The following is a 15,445-nucleotide window of genomic DNA, read 5'->3' as shown; positions in this document are numbered from 1 at the left end:
CTTTTGGCTCATTTGCCATGAAGGAGCTCCGCATAGAGCACTTGCTTTGGGAGTCGCGTGTCTGGCATGTGAACTATGTGGCCTGCCCAGCGGTGCTGATCGAGTGTGGTCAGTGCTTCAATGCTGGGAATGTTAGCCTGGACAAGGACGCTGATATTGGTGCACCTGTCCTCCCAGGGGATTTGTACAATCTTGCGGAGATATCATTGGTGATATTTCTCCAGCAACTTGAGGTGTCTGTTGTACATGGTCCATGCCTCTGAGCCATACAGGAGGGCAGGTATCACCACAGTCCTGTAGACCACGAGCTTGGTGGTAGACCTGAGGGCCTGGTCTTCGAACACTCTTTTCCTCAGGTGGCCGAAGGCTGCACTTACACACTGCAGGGGGTGTTGAATCTCGTCATCAATGTCTGCTTTTGTTGATACAAGGCACCCGAGACATGGGAAATGGTCCATGTTGTCAAGGGCTGCACCGTGGATCAAGGACCGGCTGATGGAGGACCTTTGTCTTTCAGATGTTTAGCGTAAGGCCCATGCTCTTGAATGCCTCAGTAAATACATCGACTATATCTTGGAGTTCAACTTCAGAATGTGTGCAGACGCAGGTGTCATCCACGTGCTGTAGCTCAACGACAGAGGTTGGGGTGATCGTGGACCTGGCCTAGAGGCGGAAAAGGTTAAACAACTTCCCACTGGTTCTGTAATTTAGTTCCACTGCAATGGGGAGCTTGTTGACTGTGAGGTGGAGCATGGCAGCAAGGACGATTGAGAAGAGGGTTGGAGCAATGACACAGCCCTGTGTGACCCTGGTCCGGACGTGGATTGGGTCTGTAATGGATCCATTGGTAAAGATCATGGCCTGCATGTCCTTTGGAGCAGGTGAAGGATGTTGACAAACTTTTGGGAGCATCCGAAATGAAGGAGGAAGTTCCATAGACCCTCATGGTTGACATTGACAAAGGCCTTTGTAAGGTCGAAAAAGGCCATGTATAAAGGCTGGTGCTGCTCCCTGCATTTTTTCTTCAGCTGTCGCGCTGCAAATATCATGTCCATTGTGCCCCGGGGCAGTGTCAGAGAGGCCTATAAAAGGATTGGCATTGGAGAGGTGGGAATTCGAGCAGCGGGAGTTTGGAGCAGTGTCGGAGAGGCCTATAAAAGGCTCGGCATTGGAGAGGCGGGCGTTCGAGCAGTGGGAGTCCGGAACAGCATTGGAGAGGCCTATAAAAGGCCCAACAGTCGGAGTGGTGGGAGTTCGAGCAGCGGGAGTCTGGGGCAGCATCGGAGAGGCCTATAAAAGGCCCAACAGTCGGAGGGGCCAGCTGGTGCAGGTGCAGCTGCAGAAGGTAAACAAAGAAGTAGAATAAATCGCAAGGTGACGTCACAGCCAAGGGGGTAAGTGATTGGCTGGTGATTGGTGAGTAGTTTTTCTTTTTCTTTTCCCTATCAATAGGTAACCTTTATCATTGTTGTTGCCAAATTAAGTTGATCTAAATGTTAAGCCTTGGCAGGAGAGCTCGGACAGGTGTCATGCTCCTCCTGTGCTATGTGGGAACGCAGGGATGTTTCCAGTGTCCCTGATGGCTACATTAGCAGGAAGTGTACTCTGCTGCAGCTCCTGACAGACTGCATTGTGGCACAGGATCTGCGGGTGGATTCTCTCTGGAGCATGCACGATGCTGAGGATGCCACGAATAGCATGTTTAGTGAGTTGGTCTTACCGCAGGTCAGGGTTACATGACAGATAGGGAATGGATGACCAACAGGAAGAGCAGTGGAAGGAAGGTAGTGCAGATTTCCCTGTGGTCATCCCCCTCCAAAACAGATACACCGTTTTGGGTATTGTTGGGGGGATGAGTCATCAGGGCAGGGCAACAGCAGCCAAGTCCATGGCACCATGGGTGGCTCTGCTGCACAGGAGGGCAGGAAAAAGAGTGGGAGAGCTATAGTGGTAGGGGATTCTATTTTAAGGGGAATAGATAGACGTTTCTGTGGCCACAATCAAGACTGCAGGGTGGTATGTTGCCAAAGGGTGGAAAACGCTAGTGGGAGTTGTGTACAGACCACCCAACAGTAGTAGTGAGGTTGGGGACAGCATCAAACAAGAAATAAGGGATGTGTGCAATAAAGGTACAGCAGTTATCATGGGTGACTTTAATCTACATATTGATTGGGCTGACCAAACTGGTAGCAATATGGTGGAGGAGGATTTCCTGGAGTGTGTTAGGGATGGTTTTCTCGACCAATATGTCGATGAACCAATGAGGGGGGGGGCATCCTAGATTGGGTAATATGTAATGAGAAAGGACTCATTAGCAATCTTGTTGTGCGAGGCCCCTTGAGGAAGAGTGACCATAATATGGTAAAATTCTTTATTAAGATGGATAGTGCCACAGTTACTTCAGAGACTAGGATCCTGAACTTGAGGAAAGGTAACTTCGATGGTATGAGATGTGAATTGGCTAGAATAGACTGGCAACTGATCCTTAAAGGGTTGATGGTGGATAGGCAATGGCAAGCATTTAAGGATCACATGGATGAACTTCAACAATTGTACATACCTGTCTGGAGTAAAAATAAAATGGGGAAGGTGGCTCAACCGTGGCTAACAAAGGAAATTAAGGATAGTGTTAAATCCAAGGAAGCGGCATATAAATTGACCAGAAAAAGCAGAAAACTGAGGACTGGGAGAAATTTAGAATTCAGCAGAGGAGGACAAAGGGTTTAATTAGGAGGGGGGAAATAGAGTATGAGTGGAAGCTTTCCGGGCACATAAAAACTGACTGCAAAAGCTTCTATAGATATGTGAAGAGAAAAAGATTAGTGAAGACAAACGTAGGTCCCTTGCAGTCAGATTCGGGTGAATTTATAATGGGGAACAAAGAAATGGCAGACCAGTTGAACAAATACTTTGCTTCTGTCTTCATGAAGGAAGACACAAATACCCTTCTGGAAGTACTAGTGGACCGAGAGTCTAGTGAGAAGGAGGAACTGAAGGATATCCTTATTAGGCGGGAAATTGTGTTAGGGAATTTGATGGGATTGAAGGCCGATAAATCTCCGGGGCATGATAGTCTGCATCCCAGAGTATGTAAGGAAGTGACCCTAGAAATATACATTGGTGATCATTTTCCAACAGTTTATCGACTCTGGATCAGTTCCTATGAACTGGAGAGTAGCTAATGTAACACCACTTTTTAAAAAATGAGGGAGAGAGAAAATGGATAATTATAGACAAGTTAGCTTAACATCAGTAGTGGGGAAAATGTTGGAATCAATTATTAAAAATGAAATAACAGCGCATTTGGAAAGCAGTCTCAGGATCGGTCAAAGTCAACATGAAAGGGAAATCATGCTTGACTAATCTTCTGGAATTTTTTCAGGATGTAACTAGTAGAGTGGGCAGGGGAGAACCAGTGGAGCTGGTGTATTTGGCCTTTTGACAAGGTCCTACACAAGAGATTGGTGTGCAAAATTAAAGCACATGTTATTGGGGGTAATGTACTGACGTGGATAGAGAACTGGTTGGCAGACAGGAAGCAGAGAGTCAGGATTAATGGGTCCTTTTCAGAATGGCAGGCAGTGACTAGTGGGGTGCTGCAGGGCTCAGTGCTGGGACCCCAGCTATTTACAATATACATTAATGATTTGGATGAGGGAATTGAGTGTAATATCTCCAAGTTTCCAGATAAACTGGGTGGTGGTGTGAGCTGTGAGGACAATGCTAAGAGGCTGCAGGGTGACCTGGACAGGTTAGGTGAGTGGGTAAATGCATGGCAGATGCAGTATAATGTGGATGAATGTGAGGTTATCCACTTTGGGGGCAAAAACACAAAGGCAGAATATTATCTGAATGGCGGCAGATTAGGTAATGGGGAGGGGGGGCGGGGGTGCAACGAGACCTGGGTGTCATGGTACATCAGTCATTGAAAGTTTGCATTCAGGTACAGCAGGTGGTGAAGAAGGCAAATAGTATGTTGGCCTTCATAGCTAGGGGATTTGAGTATAGGAGCAGGGAAGTCTTACTACAGTTCGACAGGGCCTTGGTGAGGCCTCACCTGGAATATTGTGTTCAGTTTTGGTCTCCTAATCTGAGGAAGGATGTTCTTGCTATTGAGGGAGTGCAGCGAAGGTTCATCAGACTGATTCCAGGGACGGCTGGACTGACATATGAGGAGAGACTGGATTGAATGGGCTTTTATTCACCGGGGTTTAGAAGGATGAGAGGGGATCTCATAGAAACATTTTAAGTTCTGACGGGACTGGACAGGTTAGATGCAGGAAGAATGTTCCTGATGTTGGGGAAGTCCAGAACTCGAGGTCACAGTCTAAGGATAAGGGGTAAGCCATTTAGGACCGATATGAGAAGAAACCTCTTCACTCATAGAGTTGTTAACCTGTGGAATTCCCTACTGCAGAGAGTTGTTGATGCCAGTTGATTGGATATATTCAAGAGGGAGTTAGATATGGCCCTTACGGCTAAAGGGATCTAGAGTTATGGAGAGAAAGCAGGAAAGGGGTACTGAGTTGAATGATCAGGCATGATATTACTGAATGGTGGTGCAGGCTCGTAGGGCCTACTCCTGCACCTATTTTCTATGTTCCTATGTTTCTATGCACCATAGGGGACAAAATCCGCACTGTCACTTTGGGAGGATCTCCTCGGCCACAGGGTGAAGTTGGTTGAGGAGGACTCTAGCAGCAACCTTCCCAGTGGTTGATAGCAGGGAGATTCCCCTGTAATTGCCGCAGTTGGACTTGTCCCCTTTTTTAATAATGGTCATGATCACTGCATCTCTGAGATCTCCTGGCATGCTCTCCTCGCTCCAGATGAGAGCGATGAGGTCATGTATCCATGTCAACAGTGCCTCTCCACCATACTTTAGTGTCTCAGCAGGGATTCCATCCGCTCCCATAGCCTTGTTGTTCTTGAGCTGTCTTATGGTTTTTCCAACCTCATGCACCGTTGGGGTTTCGCTGAGGTGGTGGTGGGTCGCAAGCTGCGGGATGGAATTGAGAACACTCGACTCAAAGGCAGAGTCTCGATTGAGGAGATCTTTGAAGTCCTCCTTCCAGCGGGCCCTGACAGCCTTGGTGTCCTTGACGGTTTCCCCATTCTTGGCCAGCAGTGGGGTGGGGCCTTGGGAGTTTGGACCATAGGTGGCCTTGAATGCGATGAAGAATCCTAGCACATCATGGCTGTTGGCTAGTTGTTGTAGCTCCTGTGCTTTCTCCATCCACCAGCTGTTTGTTAGGTCCCAGGTTTTTTGTTGGACCTCAGACTTGAGCCGCCTGTAATGTTGCTTTGTTGCTCCCGAGTTGTGTTTTTGCTTGATGCTCAGAAATGCTCTGTGCTTGCGATCTATTAGTTCTTGGATCTCCTGATAATTCTCATCAAACCAGTCCTGGAGTTTTCTGGTTGAGTGACCAAGTATCTCTTGGCAGGCACTGGTTATGGTGGCCTGGAGGACAGAGAATGTTGAAAGCTGGGGACCTTGTCCCTTTGAGATGCTCAATTTTGGATCATGCCATGCAGGGTGTTTTTCTATTCGTGAGCCTGTCTTCACAAAGCAATCCTGCAGAAACATAGGAGGGACGAGGGAGCAGGAGTGTTTGCTGAGACCGTGCAGGAGTTAATATCTGACAGTAAAAGTCCCAGGTTAATTTAATTGGAGTGAAACACTCGGTCACTGAGAATAATATCGAAAAGCCCTGAGCTGCAAAGTTACAGAGACTACAACAGGGAAGCGAGGGTTAAATGTGGGACATTGTTTCTCTCACTCTCTGACACTGTCCCACAGTGTGGGATGAATAATGTCTCCCTCTGTGGTACAATATTAGTGAGAGAGGGGACTGCATCTCTGTCTCTCCAATGGGGACTTTCAGGATAAAACCGGACCTCACAGGTCAGTCTGGAACTGCTCCTGTGCATGTGTCTGTGTCTCACCACCCGACCTCGATCTTTGCTGTCTCTCGCTCAGCACTCTCCCCCCATCTCTGACTCTGTTACAATCCTCTTTCTCTTGTACTGTCTGTGAAGGCGGGATAACGCTATTGAGCATGATGTGGAAACACTATTGGAAGTACAATCCTGATACTGTTTCTGTTTCTCTCTCTAGTGCTGTACATGATGGTGTGGCACTGTGACTGAGCGTAATATGGAGACACTGATACCAAGTGTAAGACTGATAAAGTATGTGTGTGTCTCTCTCTATCTTTCGTAGTGCGGTACATGAATGTCTGACACTAGTATTGAGCGTAATATGGAGACACGTCACAGGATGATGAGCATGGGATGGATAGGACACTAGTTACTGTTAAATGTCCCTCAGCTTAGGAGGTGAGAGAGACAAAGAAATGCTGGAGGGACGGTGAACATATAATTTATATTTTCATGTTAATCAAACATGTTTCTGCATTCGAACAATATAATAACTTAACAGCAGATATGGGTTAAGCCAGCCACTGCTGTGATTGGCTCCTGCCCCTGAATCTGGGGAACAGATATTGTGAGGAGCGCCGGCCTCGGAGTGTTTAACACTTACTGAGCTGGGAAACTACAACTAACCCCGAGAATCGGCAGCACAGGCCGAGCGGAGAGGAAACCCTGTGCTGGGAGCTGTAAATCTGGGACAGTTTGTGCTGTGAATGTGCAGATGTGAACATTGTGTGAGCGAGAGTGTGTTAAAGGGGCGGCCGGGTGAGACTAATGCCACTGTGTTTGTGTGTCCGTCTCATCGCCGGATTCCAGAGTCCCTCTTGTGTAAAATTCAAATATTTCCCTGTCACAGGATCGCCCTGCTGCCCTGCTCAGATCTAAAGTGGGAATTAAACGTCAAGTTTGATGTGATTTCAAATTTCAATCGAAAAACGAAGAAAATGTCCGCGATCGGGTGAGAGAGCGCGATCAGTGCAGCAATGAAACGGGTTTAAATCGAAATTGCTTCCTTCAGTTCGGATGAAACTTTCTCGACAACAAAAACCCGGTGTTCGGGACAGAAAGAGGCCAGTCTGGGAATCTGGAGGGCCCGGGTTGAATTGGAATCGGACAGTTAATGAGGAGAGAGAAACACAGAGAGGCTGGAGGGGCGGGGAGCTGACAGCAGGATGTCTCCGCCCCGTCCGCTCGCTGCCTTTAAGTTGCTCTGTGCCGCCGCCTCCCGTTTCATTTCTGACCGAGCTCTGACTGTCAGAGAGATTTTCCACAGAGTCGCGGACATGACTGACACTGCAGCCGCCGAAACCGCTCCTCCTGCCGCCGCCGTTCAAACCAAGGCTCCCAGCAAGAAGAAGAAGGCGGCTCCCCGCTCCAAGTCAGCCGGTACCACGTTGGGCGAACAGATCCTCAAGGTTGTGGCCGATGGCAGCGATCGCAAGGGGATGTCCCTGGCCGCGATAAAGAAGGCTCTGGCAGCCAAAGGCGTGGATGTGGAGAAGCGCGGGTCCCAGATCAGGTTCAGTATCAAGAGGAATGTGACAAATGGCTTCCTGGTGCAGACCAAGGGCACGGGCGCCTCGGGCTCCTTCAAAGTCACTAAGAAGGAAAACCAGGGGAAAGTGGGAAGGAAGGTGAAGAAACCAGCAGCCAAGAAATCTCCAGCCAAGAAATCTCCAACCAAGAAATCTCCAGCCAAGAAACCAGCAGCCAAGAAACCAACAGCCAAGAAATCTCCAGCCAAGAAAACGAGCACCAAGAAGGCGCTAACAGCAAAAAAGACAGCCAAAGCGGCGGCTGGGAAGAAGTCGGCTGCGACGAAGCCCAAGAGCCCCAAGAAGGCCTCGAGCGCAAAGGTGAAGGCGGCCAAAAAGGTGGAAAAACCGAGGGCCAAGGCCAAATCAGCAAAACCCAAGAAAGCAGCGCACAAAAAGTAATAAAAAATGCAACTTGTAAACATCTGAACACAAAGGCTCTTCTCAGAGCCAACCACGCTTCTCAGAAAAGAGCTGATCCCCGAATCAAATGATTCCTGTCCCGGGGCGGGCTCAGATTTCAGACAGAAATAATTGAACATGAAGCCAGGATCCCCGGTGACTCGCTGACATTAACTGCACCCACCTCTCCCCCAGTGTCTGCAATAAAACACAGAGAATGGGATGTCCGGCCCGAGCCTCACTAACTGGGGATGTGTTCGGCTCCAGTCTCAGTTCCTGGTCATTGTCATTTCACAGATTTAGGGGGAGAGTCTGTGAGACGGTGATACTGGCGGAGATACCCCGCCTCACAACTCAAACCCCAAACACCACATTCTCCAAATCAGCTGGAATAAGGTGTTTGTAAACTGCTGAACCCGTCTGCGAGAAGAAGTGTGGGGAGATGGAACAAGGTCTGAGATTGACAGGGAAGGGGCTGTATATAAGCGGGAATATTCGTGATTGTTAATTGTAACGGGACCTTATTTAAAAGCTTCTGGTTCCTGGAAGTCTTGAAGATGAATTCCGAGTCAGTAAGGGTTTGTGCGGAGCGCTGTGTTTCGGTTCTATTGTGGGAAAACGGTTTGAAATTGGCGGCTGCAGAAAGCTGGAGGCGGAGCTGGAAGATCAGAGGCCGCTCTCTGCTCTGTCTGTCAATCTTGACTCTGTCTCCTCCCTTTCCCGCCTCTCTCACTCTGCGCTTTCTCAGTCAGGTCGGCTCCGGCTCTATAAAAAGGAGCCGGGAGCAGTTCACTTCTCATTCAATGACTGTTTGAGTAAAGAATCATCATGTCTGGTCGAGGTAAAGGAGGCAAAGGACTGGGTAAAGGTGGAGCCAAGCGGCACCGTAAAGTGCTCCGTGATAATATCCAGGGCATCACCAAACCAGCAATCCGCCGCCTGGCTCGCCGTGGCGGTGTCAAGCGGATCTCGGGCCTGATCTACGAGGAGACCCGCGGGGTGCTGAAGGTTTTTTTGGAGAATGTGATTAGGGATGCAGTCACCTACACTGAGCACGCCAAGCGCAAGACGGTCACTGCCATGGATGTGGTGTACGCTCTGAAACGGCAGGGCCGCACTCTCTATGGATTCGGCGGCTGAATAACTCGACCCTTTTCCCCCAAACAACACAAAGGCTCTTCTAAGAGCCACCCACCGGCTCACAGAGAGAGCAGCGACCTGGGGATGGGAACGCGGACAGTTTGGTTGGGAAATCGTTTCGGGTGTTTAATTAATGGAAACAAAGGTTTGGATTTATATAACGCCTTTCACGACCACCGAACGTCTCAAGACATAGAAACATAGAAAATAGGTGAAGGAGTAGGCCATTCGGCCCTTCGAGCCTGCACCGCCATTCAACAAGATCACAGCTGATCACCCACTCCAGCACCTTCCCACGCCCCGACCCCCGCTCAGCCGCAAGGACCACATCCAACTCCCTCCCGAACACGACCAATGAAGTACTTTTGGAGTGTAGTCGCTGTAGGAATATGGGAATTATTAAATATTTTACAACTATTATAAATATGAGAGATCAAAAACTCCGGCTGACAGTCACAACTACCGGGCAGGATACAGTCCCAGATATTAGTCTCCCCTCACAGATAATTCCTGTCATGTGCGGTTTCTGTGTGAGAATCGGTTAAATGGGACGGCACTGGCGGGATCTTTATGTTTACAGGAAGCAGTGACCGGGGATTTATTCCCGCCCGGTACAGACGGATCAGGGAATGGAACAGAATTCAAACCGGAATGTGACAGAATGGGATTGGTGACTTATAATGGGGCACAATCGCAGTTATAAAGAGCGGGATTCTTAAATTGCTGGCGGGAAATTAGATTTTATTTAATCTCTGTTGGTTGATATTCTGAAATCGGCGGGCTTTTTGAAATTGACCAACTGTCAGTTTCAGTTCAGCCAATCAGGGCCCAGTAATCCCCGCCCTTCATTTTCGTTCTCGGTGCTTGGTTCAAATTTGATTGGCGGTCAGGCTGCAGCCAATCACAGCCCCGGGGCGGACCTTCACGCACTTTAAAAGGAGGCACAAGAGGAGGCTCTGCATTACCAGTCCCTGTGTCGAGATCCGTTCAGAAAATGGCCAGGACCAAGCAGACAGCGCGCAAATCCACCGGAGGGAAAGCTCCTCGCAAACAGCTGGCGACTAAAGCGGCCCGGAAGAGCGCTCCGGCCACGGGCGGAGTGAAGAAGCCTCATCGCTACAGACCCGGCACCGTGGCTCTGAGGGAGATCCGCCGCTACCAGAAATCCACCGAGTTGCTGATCCGCAAACTGCCCTTCCAGCGCCTGGTGCGGGAGATCGCTCAGGATTTCAAGACCGACCTGCGCTTCCAGAGCTCGGCCGTCATGGCCCTGCAGGAGGCCAGCGAGGCTTACCTGGTGGGGCTCTTTGAGGACACCAACCTATGCGCCATCCACGCCAAGCGAGTCACCATCATGCCCAAAGACATCCAGTTGGCCCGCCGCATCCGCGGGGAGCGGGCCTAGACTCCCCCTGCCTTGGCTCGAAGCTTCTGTACCAAGTGAAACAACGGCTCTTTTCAGAGCCACCAAATCAGCAAAGGAAAGAGCTGCGATCTCCTGTAACCAGAGCTTCGTGTTCATTAACCCACTGTAGGGACGGGCAGAGGGTGTGGGACTGATTACTGATCGTGTATTTATATACCAGCTCGGTTCACATGGGAGTTATTGACGATTAACTGATGAGCCCTTTAATATTTTCAGACTGACATCGGCTTTGCGTCGCTCTGACCCCAAGTTCCCCGGGGTAGAGCACAGATTTCCCCATTCGGTGTTGTCGGAGAATGGGGGCAGGCAGATCTGGGAAGCACTGCAATGGACCCCGATCCTGTATGTGTTGTGCATCGCTCGCTGATGCAGTGCGGTCGAAACTGACTGGCTTAGCAGAGAAACCCGGGAACGGCCGGAGCTCCCGAGAACAAAACCAGCATTCAAAATATCTCAAACCAGACCAAAATTAAACTAGGCCCTTTTATTACTACATTAATTCATCATCGCCGACTATCGTTTTCAGACAGATTAAAGAATATTTAAAGAACCGGTGGCGGTATTTATACAATTGTTGAGTGACAACTGTAGTTCAATTATTCGCTGTTAACGGGAAGAGTATGTGTGAGCAGAGAACCGTAATGCAGAGACCGTGAACTGAAAACTCCCGCATACGGATAAGGGGTAAGCCATTTAGGACAGAGATGAGGAGAAACTTATTCACTCAAGAGTTGTTAACCTGTGGAATTCCCTACCGCAGAGTGTTGATGCCAATTCGTTAGATATATTCAACAGGGAGTTAGATGTGGCCCTTATGGCTAAAGGGATATTGAGAAAAAGCAGAAAAGGGGCACAGAGGGAATAATCAGCCATGATCTTATTGAATGATGGTGCAGGCTCGAAGGGCCGAATGGCCGCCTCCTGCACCTATTTTCTATGTTTACAGGTCTAAAACAGGCCAATCTATCCGGTACATGAATTAAAGTGCTCTGACTCCATTAAGACAGTAAGCAGCCCTTTCACAGATACTGTGGGTGGCTCTGAAAAGAGCCTTTGGGTTATTAGATTAAATCTTGTCCGCTTTACTTGGTCTTGGATGAAGTGGTGGTTTTCTTGGGCAGCAGCACAGCCTGGATATTCGGCAGCACCCCGCCCTGAGCGATGGTCACCTTTCCCAGCAGCTTGTTGAGTTCCTCGTCGTTGCGGATGGCCAGCTGCAGGTGTCTGGGTATGATGCGGGTCTTCTTGTTGTCACGGGCCGCGTTGCCAGCCAGCTCCAGGATTTCAGCGGTCAGATACTCGAGCACAGCAGCCATGTAGACCGGGGCTCCGGCACCCACACGCTCAGCGTAGTTCCCTTTTCGCAGGAGCCTGTGAACACGGCCCACAGGGAACTGCAGTCCGGCCCGGGAGGAACGAGACTTGGCCTTGGCGCGAGCTTTACCACCGGTTTTTCCTCTTCCAGACATTTCCACGATCCACAAGTTCAGACAAAGAATGAGAAACTCCTCCCACATCTGCCCTTCTTATACATTCTGGAGGGATGCAGGGAGCGAACTTGTGATTGGTCACTCTGAAGTGGATTTCATTGGTCTTTTCCGCTGACCAATCACAGTCTGTCTAGTCCACCAATGAAAGGAGGGCGGAAATTACTGGTTCCCAACAGCCAGAACCTCATGATTTTTTAAATTCAAAAATCCCGCCAATAATTGTGAAAATTGCAGATTATGTTAGTAACTTCACCATTAGCCAAATACTTCAAAACACTTTTTGTTTCCTTTTGTCTTATTCCATGTTCCCCTTGCAAATTCCAGCCTGTTACAATCAGGATTAAATTTGGATTCAGTTTCAAACTGTCTGCAACGGGCGGGACTCAGTCCCCACTGATCATGTAACCAGACACATTCCAGCTCCATCTTTGTAAAAGTGAACTTCTTTTCACAGGAGCTGCTGTGGGAGTGAGACCAGAACTGAGAGTCCTTCTGTAAAAAGAGAAGAGGGACAGGGTGTTCAAACTGCCCCTGTTCTAGTCTCTAAGAACTCCCATTCTAGGTTGTTACACTGCGGGGAGTCTCGAGTTAATAAACGGACTGAGCGCAACGGAATAAAAAAAACATGTAAAAAGGGCTTGAGTGAGAATGTGACTGAAATCGGAGTCTCCCCGCCCCCCAAAATAAATTCGTCGGCAGGCGCTGTGAATGAACGGGTCTGAGAACAAAGGGAAAGCGACCAGGGACCGTGTTTGTAGTTTACTCACTGCAGCAAATTCCAGCGACGCCAAGGTCAAGCCGGTCAGTGAAGCTTTTTATGAGAATTCAAAACTAAATCGACAACTGGAACTACAAAGGTTCTCACACACACTTGTTCAGGAAATAACTACAGTAAATTCAGTTTAAAGGGAGATGTGTTTGTGCAGCTCTTTCAATGATGTTGTGGGGGACTCTTAAAAGAGTCGTTGTGTTTGGGGTTTGTTGTCAGGACAGCGTGGAGTTTTACTTGGAGCTGGTGTACTTGGTCACCGCCTTTGTCCCTTCCGACACGGCGTGCTTGGCCAGCTCCCCGGGCAGCAGCAGGCGCACGGCGGTCTGGATCTCCCGGGAACTGATGGTGCGGCGCTTGTTGTAATGGGCCAGGCGGGAAGCCTCACCCGCGATGCGCTCGAAAACATCGTTCACAAACGAGTTCATGATGCCCATGGCCTTGGAGGAGATGCCGGTGTCGGGGTGAACCTGCTTCATCACTTTGTAGATGTAGATGGAGTAACTCTGCTTCCTCGATTTTCTGCGTTTCTTGCCGCCCTTCGGTGGTGTTTTCTTGATGACTTTCTTGGCGCCCTTTTTCGAAGCTGGTTTCTTTTCCTCAGGCATCGTCTTGTTTAATCAGGTGCAGATATGAAGGAAATTCTGTTCCGGGCTCGTATTATATAGGCAGCCCCACACTCCGCCCACATCCCTATGCTAATAAGGGATGGGTAAAGGCAACGATTGTGATTGGTTCATTAGCTGCGTTGTCAATTTCATTTGTTCTGTATCTCTCTAATTGGATGTTTAAAGGGACCAATCAGATTTATTGCTCGCCACAATCTCAAATTCTTGAATTCGGTCATCAATGACATCCCCTCCCGATTTATACTCCGTTCTTTATGTTTCTGTTCTGCTCTCAGGCAAAAATGGTTAATGACGGCCGGACTTATGCGGAAGGTTAATTCACGTTTTTTCCTATATATACATTCAATAATCTGAACAACAAACTCGCTGCTGTGGATGTCGATCTAGATTTCTACATGTTCGAGACATTGACCGATTTATAACCAAGATTGCCTGAGGGTCACTTCTGATCAGGACTTGGGAGTCCTTCTATGAGGGCAAGGGACCCTCACTGTCCTTCCGCCCTGATGCTGCCTTCATCCCATCGTTTAATTCAACACCTTTCTTATCTGTCACTGCTGTAACATGGATGTAACAGCATGGATTTATGAAGGGGAAGTCATGTTTGACAAATTTGCTGGAATTCTTTGAGGATGTCACGAACAGGGTGGATAATGGGGAAGCTGTGGATGTGGTATATTTGGACTTCCAGAACGCATTTGACAAAGTGCCACATAAAAGGTTACTGACTGCACAAGATAAAAGTTCACGAGATTGGGGGTAATATATTAGCATGGATAGAGGATTGGCTAACAAACAGAAACCAGAGAGTGGGGATAAATGGTTCATTCCCGGGTTGGCAATCAGTAACCAATAGGATGCCACAGGGATCAGTGCTAGGACCCCAACTATTTATGATCTATATTAACGACTTGGAAGAAAGGACCGAGTGTAATGCAGCCAAGTTTGCTGACGATACAAAGATGGGAGGAAAAGCAATGGGTGAGGAGGACACAAAAATTCTGCAAAAGGACATAGACAGGCTAAGTGAGTGAGCAAGGATTTGGCAGATGGAGTATAATATTGGAAAGTGTGAGGTCATGCACTTTGGCAGAAAAAAATCAAAGAGCAAGTTATTATTTCAATGATGAAAGATTGCAAAGTGCTGCAGTGCAGCGGGACCTGGGGGTACTTGTGCATGAAACACAAAAGGTTAGTATGCAGGTACAGCAAGTGATCAGGAAGGCCAATGGAATCTGGCCTTTATTGCAAAGGGGATGGAATATAAAAGCAGGGAAGTCTTGCTACAGTTGTACAGGGTATTGATGAGGCCACACCTGGAATACTGCATGCAGTTTTGGTTTCCATATTTACAAAAGGATATACTTGCTTTGGAGGCAGTTAAGAGAAGTTTCACAAGGTTGATTCCGGAATGAAGGGGTTGACTTGAGGAAAGGTTGAGTAGGTTGGGCCTCTACTCATTGGAATTCAGAAGAATGAGAGGTGATCTTATCGAAACATAAGATTATGAGGGGGCTTAACAAGGTGGATGCAGAGAGGATGATTCCACTGCTAGGGGAAACTAGAACTAGAGGGCTTAATCTTAGAATAAGAGGTCGCCCATTTAGAACTGAGATGAGGAGAAATTTCTTTGAGGATTGTGAATCTGTGGAATTCGCTGCCTCAGAGAGCTGGGACATTGAATAAATTTAAGACAGAAACAGAGAGTTTCTTAATAAGGGAATAAGGGAATATGGGGCAGGGAAGTAGACCCGAGTCCATGATCGTATTAAATGGCGGAGCAGGCTCGAGGGGCCGTATGGCCGACATTTGCTCCTATTTCTTATGTTTTTATGTTCTTATGTTCTAACTACATTAGTTTTTTCAGTATTACCTTCATCTGGAATGCCCCGTAAATGTCTATGAGTTGAAGACTAAAAGGACATTCTGTCCATCGTGTATATGCTGATTTAAAACACCTAACACCACAATATAGATCTTGGCAAAAAACATATCTATACAGAACAAAATGTAAATCAACCATCTCGCCCCCGTTCCCCAGGTCACTGCTCTCTCTGTGAGGAGGTGGATGGCTCTGAGAAGAGCCTTTGTGTTGTGTTTGGGGGAAAGGGTCACGTTAT

At 48.3% G+C, this 15,445-nt stretch overlaps 1 protein-coding gene across 1 annotated transcript; it reads left to right on the top strand.

Moving 5' to 3' along the window:
* The first annotated feature begins 8,699 nt into the window (after positions 1–8,699).
* Positions 8,700–9,011, top strand: LOC139272845 (histone H4). The gene has a single exon (XM_070888960.1). The coding sequence runs from the start codon at positions 8,700–8,702 to the stop codon at positions 9,009–9,011; it is 312 nt and encodes a 103-aa protein (XP_070745061.1).
* Positions 9,012–15,445: the final 6,434 nt, after the last annotated feature.

Source organism: Pristiophorus japonicus, chromosome 9 (assembly GCF_044704955.1).
Source record: "Pristiophorus japonicus isolate sPriJap1 chromosome 9, sPriJap1.hap1, whole genome shotgun sequence".
In the NCBI taxonomy this organism is placed as follows: Eukaryota; Metazoa; Chordata; class Chondrichthyes; family Pristiophoridae; genus Pristiophorus; species Pristiophorus japonicus.
The sequence above is the reverse complement of the archived record's forward strand: the minus strand, read 5'-3'. Positions and strand labels throughout refer to the sequence as shown.